The sequence below is a fragment of the Populus trichocarpa genome, chromosome 6 (assembly GCF_000002775.5).
Source record: "Populus trichocarpa isolate Nisqually-1 chromosome 6, P.trichocarpa_v4.1, whole genome shotgun sequence".
Lineage (NCBI taxonomy): Eukaryota > Viridiplantae > Streptophyta > Magnoliopsida > Malpighiales > Salicaceae > Populus > Populus trichocarpa.
In genome coordinates, this window is record NC_037290.2 from 25,167,179 (window position 1) to 25,179,347 (window position 12,169).

General features: G+C 31.7%; 1 protein-coding gene across 1 annotated transcript; it reads left to right on the plus strand.

The window, feature by feature from the left end:
• The first annotated feature begins 4,064 nt into the window (after nucleotides 1–4,064).
• On the plus strand, nucleotides 4,065–12,169 carry LOC7468635 (phospholipase D alpha 1). Its single transcript, XM_002308627.4, has 6 exons — nucleotides 4,065–4,277; nucleotides 4,392–4,531; nucleotides 9,145–9,216; nucleotides 9,330–11,193; nucleotides 11,329–11,763; nucleotides 11,868–12,169. Exons 2-5 carry the CDS (start codon nucleotides 4,442–4,444, stop codon nucleotides 11,760–11,762), a joined length of 2,460 nt encoding a protein of 819 aa, XP_002308663.3. The 5' UTR covers nucleotides 4,065–4,277; nucleotides 4,392–4,441; the 3' UTR covers nucleotide 11,763; nucleotides 11,868–12,169.

Here is a 12,169-nt window from a genome sequence, read left to right on the forward strand (position 1 = left end):
GGAAAAGTCTAAAGTTGCAATAAAGATTTCACCTAAACAAGTATTGGTGATACAGAAATCAAAACGCTGGCTGGCTGGCTAGCTAGCTTCATAACAACTAGAATAAATGATAGCATGTGTATATTTGCTTTTGCCCAGCTAAAAAGGATAAACCAAGCAACCTCTAACGTGTTCGACCAATCAAGACCATACGAGTTAAAGGATCTTGCATACAAGTCTACATCGTATTCTGTATGTCCACACGATCACAAATATTATAATGATCGGGTTTACATGGATCAAAAATATTTGATTGATTGACGTGATGAATTCACAATATTATAATTATTGATTGCTGTAATTAATTAATGAATCTGTGTAATGTAATATATACTTTCAACAGTATGAAAATAATATTGTTTTATAAAAATACATTCATAATTATTAAACTTCACTCAGCTCAGGAGAAGGGTTAAAAGATTAAATGGGTCAATCCATTTTTTTAAAAAAAAATCAGAATAAATCGTTTTAAAAAAATAATAGGTTTTTACAGGGTTTTTCCTGAATAGATCGGATCCCGGAGTTTTAATCAGTTGTCAACTTTCCCCTTAATTTTTTTTTTAAAAAAAATAAATGATGGTTTCCGTTTTAATTATTTATACTTGTACATGAAAAACTAGTCACTTGAATTCTGCTACGTACATTGATGGAAAGTGTATCTATGCCAGGATATATATATAAGATGTATTTTACAAAATTATGTTTTGCTTTTATCATTTATGTTTCACATCCTCGGTTAATGATGGAGTTTTTTTTTTTATATATAATTGTCTAATACATGAATTTTATATATATATATTTTTTATTTATGTTATAAAGTATTGAAATATTATTATATTTACATGTGAAGGGGTACGGGTGCGCATTTAAGTTTGTGAGGCACCTGTTCCTGAAAAGCAAGCATGCCCTCCATTGATTTGATGCCCCTCCTTTTAACTTTTCTCCTTTCCAATTTTTGCTAGAAATTAAAAATATGGCAGTGTACGTTTAAATGGCCTTTTTAATGACAAATTGAACCATCTAGATGGGTATATCATAGTAACATTAACTTTCTTTTTTCTTTTTTTTTAAATGAAGTATTTTCGATCAATTTTCTCATCTCGAGACAAAATATATTTGCCATTGTTCTTAGATAGATTACTCTAACATAATTGATGCATCTATGATAAAAAAAAAATCTCTTATAATTTATTTTTAAATTGGAACAAAAATAATAAGATAAAATTATATACCTTGCACTTGAGCCACTACTTTAGACTTGAATTTTAATTACTGTTAAATGTTTATGCATCCTTCCAACCGGAGCCAGCAGCTTTCACATAAAGAGGTGGCCACATAATGATCATGTGGTGTCGACCCTTCCTGACATTTATGTCTATACACAGAAGCTTTAAATAAAGTCAATGGAGATTCTAAAATAATCCATATATGGCTTTTACTTTGTTTCATCTTCTCTTGATTTCGTTGGTGAAATATATATATATATTAGAGTTACACTACTAGAAAATTAATAAATATAAATAAAAATACTGAGAGAATTACAATATAAAAAAAAATTAAAACAAAGAAAAAAATAATGACGTGTCATTTTTACCAATGAAATTACCGACAGATTTTATTCCGTCGATAAAATCTGTTGGTAAACTGTGAACACTGTTCATCATGTCAATTACAAAGAGAATCACCGACGGAATAAAATCTGTCGGTAATAATATTTTTTTTATTACTAACAGATTTACCGACGGATAAAAAATTACCAATGAAGAATTCACATTTTTTTCAGTAATTTTATTAATAAATTAATTATCAATAAAATATATATCTAACGCTGACAAAAAAAATAAAATTACATAAGCAAAACTGTTAAATATTGCAGTGTTAGTTTACATTTATGTCTATACACAGAAGCAATCTATCTCAAGACATCCTCCCAGCACCTTGACGTAATTAAATAAAAAGATGTTTAAATATTCCAATATTCGGACTCGATGACTGCAAATCTATGACTTAAACACTAGGTATTATTAGGATTAGAATGAAATTGTTTAAGCTCTACAAGCACCCATCGCACTTGAACAATGTGGCATGACTTTATTGCACCTAGCCATGCATGCCGGCCGGAGGAATGGATTGCAGCAGCAGCAGCCGCTGGTTTAATTAATTCAGCTGGGAGTTGATTAATTGACATTAAGAATCGGTGCAGACAGTAGTTTAAATTAATCTGTGGGAGAGGACCAGCTGACCAAGTCCTCTTCTTGGTCTTGTGGTTATAAGTGTGTCTTTATAAATGATTAAAAAAATAAAAATGGCGTGGTTGGAACTTGTTGGATTTGCTGGCGGATATTGTCAAACATTATGGCTAAGCATGTTCAAGAGGAAACTAATGTCGTGGTGCTTGTCCTTTGCTTCAATTAACAAATCAATGATATGATTTATAGCTGTAAAACTTAGCTTGGGTTTATTGGATCACTTACTTGACTCACGGGTCAACGAATTCATTCTGATTTTTTTAAAATATTATTTTTTTTAAATCTCTCAACGTTGATCCAATTAAGTTTAGATCAGATTTGATAATGTCAATTTAACCATAAATAAATCTATTAAATTATCGAATTTGCTCGAATTAATATATTTTTTTAATTTAAATTAAAATTTATCTCGAGTTAGATTCTAAATCAATCTACCAGGCCGGACGTAGTTGAATAGCTATGATCTAATCTACTTCTTTTGTTGAATTAGAGTACTAATTTTGGCGATCAATTGATCATTATTTTTTGTTGCCATGCCCTTTAAGAAAACCATCAATTTATGTTGCCATTTCTATATTTATAAAGAATATTAGTGAAACCCGTGGTTTTTTTTGTGTGGCCCAGTCTAAGTAATTGGACCGATCCTAGCAGTCTCCTTCAATGTAAGCTTGGTTATGGCGGACCACATCTAAAAGCTGTGTTTATATTATAAGCCCAATTTTCGAAACCCACTCATGAATGATAAGAAGTTTTTTTTTTTTTAAGAAAAAAACTGCACAAGAACGTGAAAGAAACTACAATTCCATACACTTATACATTATATATATGAGAATCTAATCCTGAAGATTATGTTTAGTGGACAAGAAAGTTTGTTTTCTTTGTTTACGTTTTGAGAGATTGAACCTTAAAACTGGTATTTATATAGAGAAATTTATTTGTTTAAATGAACCAAATCGAAATAGATATAATTTTAAGGTTATTTACAAAAAAATAAAATTTAGTTTTGATTGATTAGGAATTTTTTTATCATGATATATCGTTATAAATATTAATGACAAGTTTAAAGTTCCGAAAAAAATATATTTAATCTTGAAATGCAAAAACCAGCCAAAAAATATTTTTATGATCATAATTGTAAAATTTGGATTAGCTTGATGGGTTGTTCTAGAGCTTAGACTAGTCTGGAGTGAAGAAAAAATAGAAAAAAAAACTCAGTTGATTCAATTAAAAACCCAAGTTATTAACTGACCTGACCAGCTTAAACTTGACCTAATCTAAACATAACACTCAACTTGTTGATTTTTTTTTTATCAAAACAATGTTATTTTTAATTTTTTTTAAAAAAATTAGATAGATCCTCCTGATCCATGACCTGGGTCTTGTCTGAGATTAAATTTTATAAATATGTGTTGTAAAAAAACCCAATGCAATTATTGATGAATATTGTAATAGGAGAGAAACTAGAAAGAACACAAAATTTAACATGGTTCATCAACATGCTTACATGATATATATATATATATATATATATATATATGCCCAAGAATCCAAGAAGTATTAATAATTTTTTTTAATATCCCTTTACCAAAAATGGTGTGGGTTTATTAATTACACGAAACTTTATTTTTATTTTTTTTAATCATTTTGTAGATGTGAATATTCATTGATTCTTGTTTGGTGAAAGCTTGTCATCTATCTTCGAGCTACATGCCTGAAGTTTCATCAAGTAAATAATCTAAGATAGGGACCCGTATTGTAGCAGAATGCCTTGCTTCATTAACAGACAAAGGCTGGCATTGATTCTAACTTGAAATCCATATTTGCCTATTTGAGACACATATATCTCTTCCTTCCCAGTGCCTCCTAGGAATGCATAAGATTCCATTAAGCTTCTTGTCTCCCTATATATTTTCCAAACCCTTCCTTCTGTCATAAGCATTTCCTTCAGTTTTTTCTTCAAGGGCTGTGATAGATTCCATCCATCTCCAGGTATTGCCTAGTCTTTAACATTGCAGTGATTACAGATCTCTGTTTCTCTAGACTTGTTTCTTGAAGTGGTTGGCCTGATTAACCCTAACCATGCTCTTGTTCTTGGTTTAGCAGGCACACAAGTTCTTGTGCTTGAGTGATTCTTGAGAGGGGAGAAGGTGAAAATGACGCCACGATTGCTTCATGGGACACTTGATGTAACAGTATATGGGGTTGATAATCTGCAATATGGATGTGGATTCAGTTTGTTGAAGGTAAGTATATATATATGCCATTTGAAGCTGTAAGGTTTTTGAAGTTTTTAGCATTTTTGTTCTTCCTTGTTAATTAGCTTTAATTATGAAATAAATATTGATTTTCTGTGTTAAATTTTAAACCATTAGATTAAAGTCTATTGATTTACTTGATGGAGTTATATTATATATTCATATGTGAGGAGGAGGGCGAGGCTAAAATAGGATCTTGGATATATAGAAAACATGCTAGGATTTATTTGATAATAAAATAAACAGATAATGGTTGGATAATAATAAGTAATTCTTTGGAGGGGTAAAATGCATTTTTTTAAATAAGTTTTTAATTATTTAGGACTAGAATGAAAATAATTGTCAACAATATTTTTCTATGTCAAATTTAAAAACATTGAACTAAATTCAATTTATTTATTTACTGAATTAAGTTATATTTAACTTTTATATTAAGAGATTATATTTATATACGTAAAAAGGGTGAAAAAAGGATTTAGGTATAATCAGCTACAGCTAGGATGTATTTGAAAATAAAATAAATAAATAATGGTTAAATGATAATAAATAATTATTTGGAGGGGAAAATGCATATTTTCTATTAAATAAACCTTAAATTCAAGAGTATATATATAGACAGGCTAAAAATTTTAGGATGAAAATAAATTTTTTATCAAAATCTAATGATGCCACGGCCCAGCTATGTTGTAGCTGTGCTCGTGCAAGGAAGTTGGGCCAATGGTTAAGTCATGCTTTTAGCTTCAAACCTTAGGTTAAAAGATATTTGAAAATATAATAATAGTTATTTTTTTAAAATATTTTTTTATCTAAAAATATATTAAAATAATATTTTTTAATTTTTAAAAATTATTTTTGATATCAGCACATTAAAAACGATCTAAAAATATAGAAAAAAATATAATTTCAAGAAAAGAAAAAAAATCAAAAATTTTCAAAAATATTTTTGAAACGTAAAAATAAATTATGGTGCAACCTTAGCTTCAAATGGATTCAACCTCATTACCAATCCAATCCTGAAACATGAACCAAATAAAGAGATGAATTTAGTTTCTTTGAAGAAAATCATATTGAAGGAAACCAAAGTTTGAATATAAACTTTGATGATACTAAAGCCTATTTATTTTATTGAAAGTAATTTGTTATAAATTACTTTCTAAATTTTTTAGTGTTTGTTTATTATTAGAAAAAATAATTAATAAAAAGTACTTTCCAGTCAAAGAAACATTTAACTTGATTTTTAGAAAAGTATTTTCCTTTTATTTTGGATGGAAAACACTTTTTATATGTTGTGAAAAATTTAAAAATATCTTGTTTTTTTTTGTTGATTATATCAAATTTGATTTCCAATCCTTTGATTGCTATATATTTTGTTTTGATTTCTAGGAAATTTGACTTGATTTTCAGGAAAATATTTTATTTTTATTTTGGATGGAAAACACTTTCTATAAGTTGCAAAAAAATTCAAAAATATCTTATTATTTGTTGATTATATCAAATTTGATTATTAATCTTTTGATTGCTATATATTTTGTTTTGAATCCTTTTTTTATTATTGTTTTTCAATTTCTTCCCTTAGAATTTGATTTAATTTGATTTTTATATCAACTTTAATCTTTATTTTTTTTTACTGTTATTTGTTTTTCTCTTATCATTTTTTTAATTGAAATTTTATATCTATCATATTTGGTCTCTATTTTCTTATTACTATTTATTTTATTTGAAATAATTTATGAAACTAGAATTTGTTTTCAATTTAATTATCTTTCAACTTTTTTATCTATCAAACTTGTCTCCGTTATTTTTTTTTATTTGAAATAATTTATGAAAGTGAATTTTTTTTCAATTTCAATATCTTTCAATTTTTTTTATCTATCAGATTTGATCTCTATTATCTTAATAAACTTAAAAAAAAATTAAAACATTAAAAGTTATTTTTCAGTTTATTTTCCATGACATAGTTAAATACTGGAAATTATTTTCTATCTTATTTTTTATAACACTACCGAACATCAGAAAATAACTCACTTTTTATAAAAACTATTTTTGAAAAAAAAAACTACTTTCTAGCAAACAACCGGGGTATTTTATAGAAAGCAATGTAATGGTTCTTCTAAATTGGTGGCATTATATCAATTGAACGAACACATCTATTTTGCAAAAAAAATAAAAATACTGAAGCATAAAAACAAAATCATCTAGGCTAAATTATAGCTTAATACTAAAAATATAAAATCACTTAGCAAAATGCCCGGTCTTATGATATTTGAGACAATAATCTGTATATATGAAACAAATGGCTAAGCCCCATGGTATGGTATAGATATTGGACTATTTAAGCTTCCAATAATTTTTAACAAACATGTAGAAATCGAGAATCATAATTATTTAATCTAACTTGAAGATTAACCTGATTTAAGGCTCGGGTTACAAGTGGACGGGTTATCTTGAATCAATACATTTTTTTTAAAAGATCAAAATGATATTGTTTTGAAGTTTTTATATAAAAAGAATCAACGAATCTTAATTGGGCTGCAAGTTAACTCCAGTTTTACTTGATTGACACTCATTCTAGTTTGAGAGCGAGTTGACAAGATCCCAGAGTGCCTGAAATTCTAAAGTTGGGAGTCTCAAACTTGAGCATTAAAGTATAAACTAAAAAAGAGGGTGTATGGTAGTTATTTTACTGTTTCATTCTCTCATATATTACCATGGGTTTTAATAATGTTTTTTTAATTTTTTTTATTTGATCCTTGGACTTTTATTTTGTATAGTAGCCTTTTTTAGTCCAAATTAGCACCCAATTGCATATTGTTTTGGGAGGTAGGATTGAATTGAAAAATAGAGGAATTGAGTGAAAAGAATAGGTAAAATTGGTGGTAGCTTTGAAATTTATTTAAAAAGTTCATTTTAGTCCCTCATATTTTTTAGCTATTCGGTAACTAGTCCCTTTAATTTTAAAAATTTAATTTTGATACCAAACCTTATTTGCCTCTCTTTTTTGTTCTTTTTTTGGTGGATGAGAGAGAAAGGGGATTATTGAATTCCAGTGTAGTGAGAGCAAGTTTCTGTTGGAGACAATTTTGGTCGCTAAACGGTCAATTTTTATGTCAAATGGTTCATATAATAAGAGGAGTTAAGATTATGTTTTTATTCTTTACCTTGGATGCGCCTAAAAAATAGATTTGAGTTTGGAAAACTTTTTTGTTTTTGAGACAGTTTTTTAGTAATTTTTTATTTATTTTATATGATTCAAATAAAGTTTGCTTATTTAATTAGTCAGGACAATAACCCAAGTTATTAGAAAAATACACGTTTATAATACCTAAATACGTTACTGGAAAAATAAAAGAGATACACAGTGCAGCGCGGTCACCATTCTAGTGAATTGCTAAATCTTAATAGACCTAGGAGATATCAATTTCCAATGAAGCAGGCTAGTGCCCAGGTAGATGAGAGGCGAAGCCAAATTAAAGGAATAAAACCTAGTCTAAACCCAAAGGAAAGCCTAAAGCTTTCTCCAATTTATTTCTATCCATCAGTAACCATTTACCTGCCATTATAAATGAGTATGGATTATAAATGAATTAGCCCTAAAAAAGATTAAATGATGTAGATGGATGTAGAAAAAATTATCCTAATTTATATGAATTTAAGCTGCAGTACTCATTCAACCTAATTATAAATATAGCTTATTACAAAATCTAGAAATAATTTTGTTCATACATAAGCTTTTCTTCTCGGTTCCTTTATATGTTATAGATTTTTTTTTTTTTTTAGTGGGGTGTTGTGTATAACTTACATGCTACTAAATTAATAGAACTTGAAATAAACGCAATTAGGCTGAATGAGGTTCTTGATGCTGATGTGAAACAATTGCAGTGTTGCTTCTCCTTAAAATTCATTAGCCCTCCCGTGTTCTTCACTTAGATAGGAATATAATGAAAAGAGATAGAATACTGAGTTGCTCATTGTTTTCTCTTTCATTCCATAAACTAGGAGCTGATTAGAGGCAGTAAAACTTTGATTTACAGAATGGAGTGCATTTCATTTGCTTTAATTGAGATTTTTGTCAATGGACAGAGTGTTTTGAATTCATGTCTAGTTTGAGTAAGTGATTGGCAATGAGAAAATTCTCCTGAAATTCTTGATCTTCATTGCTATTATTGCCATGTTACTTTTCACTGCTTTGAAGCCGGTTACTGAGTTAGTTCAGTTAACTAGGCTGCTCTACTTGCAACATTTTAATAATCTGAATCGAAAAATCGGAGAGGGGTTGGTAGCTTTTGAAATTCTAGATGGGTTTTCAGTTCTGTAACTTTAGTTCAGGAAATGAGTGCTAAAGAAGGACATCAGAAGTCATGCATCAGTTCTCATTTCAGGTTTCTTACATGAAAAAAACCTTCGAAACATCTGCAAGTGTTATATAGTCAGGATGTTTGCATGAGAAATTTTACTTCTTAGCCAATTATTGGATAGATGATGAAATTTGTTATCACATTATTATAGATTGAGAACATGAACTCGCTAATAATCTATTGTACCTAGTATCTTTTGACACTAACTCCTCCCACCATTATGCTTTGTGTTCCTAAAATCTGGAGACGGAGGGATTTCTGAAGTTTGGGAAGCGATGTCTAGTCAATGTAAAAAGATCAATGTCTTGCCTATCGGAGGTATTCCTTCTTGTTTTGCAGCAAAACAGCTTCAGTTTTTCAGAGATTTCTTAGTTGACTTTTGCTATGCATTAAATCTTATGTTTTCTACGTTGTTGTAATATTTGGAACAGAATGTTGTTGGTTCTAGACTCTATGCAACAGTAGATTTGGACAAGGCAAGAGTTGCAAGGACCAGAATGGTAGGAAATGAGCCTCATAATCCCCGGTGGAATGAGTCCTTCCACGTATACTGTGCCCATTCAATCTCACATGTTGTATTCACAATCAAAGATGACGACGCTATTGGGGCAACATTGATTGGAAGAGCTTATCTTCCAGTTGAGGATATCACTAACGGGAACATACTCGAACGATGGGTTGAAGTAGAGGATGAAGATCGTAAACCTATACCAGGAGGTTCTAGAGTCCACATCAAGCTGCAATTCTTTGATGTTAACCAAGACAGGCATTGGTCTCAGGGAATCAAAAGTCCGCAATACGAGGGTGTTCCCTACGTGTTCTTCAATCAACGACAAGGTTGCCGGGTTACTTTATATCAAGATGCTCATGTTCCAGACAGTTTTTCCCCAAAGATTTCTTTGGCAGGAAAGCTTTATGAAGCTCACAGATGCTGGGAGGACATCTTTGATGCCATAAGCGATGCAAAACACCTAATTTACATAACTGGATGGTCTGTGTATACTGAAATTACCTTGATAAGGGATCCCAATAGACGAAAACCGGGAGGTGAACTTAAACTCGGGGAGCTGCTTAAAAAAAAGGCTGAAGAAGGTGTGACAGTTCTTATGCTTGTTTGGGATGACCGAACTTCTGTTTTGGATTTTAAGAAGGATGGACTCATGGCAACCCACGATGAAGAAACTGAAAAGTACTTCAGGGGCTCCAAGGTGCATTGCATTTTGTGCCCTCGCAATCCCGATGTTGGCAGAAGCGTGATTCAGGGCTTTCAAGTCTCCACCATGTTTACTCACCACCAAAAGACAGTAGTTGTTGATTCCGAAATGCTTGATACTGTATCTGGAAAGAGGGGGATTGTGAGTTTCATTGGAGGCATTGATCTTTGTGATGGGAGGTATGATACACAAGACCATCCCTTATTCAAGACTCTGGACTCAGTCCATTATGATGATTTCCACCAGCCTAACTTTACAGGCTCCTCAATCAAGAAAGGTGGTCCAAGAGAACCTTGGCATGATATTCATTGCAAATTAGAGGGACCTGTGGCATGGGATGTCCTTTACAATTTTGAGCAAAGGTGGACGAAGCAAGTTGGGGATAAACTTCTAATCTCACAAAAACAGCTTGAAGCAACTACAGTTCGCCCATTGCCAGTGTTGCAGCCAAATGACACTGAAACATGGAATGTTCAGCTATTCCGTTCTATTGATGATGGAGCTGTTGTTGGCTTTCCACAGAAACCTGACAAAGCAGCTGCAGCAGGCCTTGTTAGTGGGAAGAACAGCGTCATTGACCGAAGCATTCAAGATGCTTATATCAATGCCATTAGGAGGGCCAAGAATTTTATTTACATCGAAAATCAGTATTTCCTTGGAAGCTCATTTGGCTGGAAGTCAACAGATATCAATGTCCCGGATATCGCCGCCTTGCATCTTATACCAAAGGAGCTATCACTTAAGATAGTCAGCAAGATTGAGGCAGGAGAAAGGTTTACTGTCTATATTGTGATCCCAATGTGGCCAGAAGGTCTACCTGAGAGTGGCTCTGTCCAAGCAATATTAGATTGGCAGAGAAGAACAATGGACATGATGTATTCTGATATCACTGAAGCACTCGTGAAAAAGGGGCTCAACACAGATCCTAGGGAGTATTTGGCATTTTTCTGCCTTGGAAACCGAGAGACTAAGAAAATTGGAGAATATGCACCTCCAGAGGAACCAGAGCCTGATACTGATTATAGTAGAGCTCGGCAGGCCCGTCGCTTCATGATCTACGTTCATGCAAAGATGATGATCGGTAAGTCATGAGTTATGAACTTATTCTTGCATCTTCCATTGTGTTAAATTTAGCAAGGATCTGTGCTAATGTCATTCCTTTAGTGACAACAAATGGAAATAGGATTTAACCTCCATAATCATGTTGCCTTTTCAGTTGATGATGAGTATATAATCATTGGATCGGCAAACATCAACCAGAGATCAATGGATGGGTCTCGAGATTCTGAGATTGCAATGGGAGGATACCAACCACATCATTTGGCAACTAGCCAGCCAGCAAGGGGTCAGATATACGGTTTTCGAATGGCATTATGGTATGAGCACCTTGGAATGCTTGACCCTTCCTTCCAACACCCTGAAAGTGTTCAATGTATCCAGCTAGTGAATCAAGTTGCCAATGAAAACTGGGAGAAATACGCCAGCGAAACTCTCGAACAGGATCTGATGTCTCACCTGCTCAGGTATCCCATTCAAGTTGGTAACAATGGAATTGTTACAACTTTACCAGGGGTTAATCATTTCCCTGACACCAAGGCTAATGTCCTGGGCACCAAATCTGACTACTTCCCTCCAATCCTCACCACCTAGGGTACGTTATAAAATCAATCACATTTTCATATAGTTATAACATCTCCCCAGAGGCATTGCAATATTTCCTTCTTGTTCTGAATCTGTCTACGTTTCATCTTGCAGAATATTGGTGATAATTTCTCTTGCTAAGGAATGTACACACACGCAAAAAAAAAAGGGAGGGGGGGGGGGACTTGGAAATCATTTTTTGTTTTTCTGCCAGTAACTTCTTCCAGTTTATGATTTATCTAGTACAGAGAACGAAAAACTCAAGAACTTCAACATAAATTCTTGACAATGTAAAATCCCTGTCAAATGCGTGACCTATATTGTGTGTTAATGTTAAAGAATCCATAGATTTGAACTTATTTAACTCTGCTAATGATTATTCTTCTCTTAGATTAATTACAACATGCTTTTACATT

What these genes read in the sequence shown, in the direction of transcription:
- LOC7468635 (XM_002308627.4), top strand. Translation starts at nt 4,442, where the DNA reads ATGACGCCACGATTGCTTCATGGGACACTTGATGTAACAGTATATGGG. An exon ending in GTGGATTCAGTTTGTTGAAG is followed by an intron (nt 4,532 to 9,144) that starts GTAAGTATATAT and finishes TAAAATCTGGAG; the next exon opens with ACGGAGGGATTTCTGAAGTT. An exon ending in CAATGTCTTGCCTATCGGAG is followed by an intron (nt 9,217 to 9,329) that starts GTATTCCTTCTT and finishes TATTTGGAACAG; the next exon opens with AATGTTGTTGGTTCTAGACT.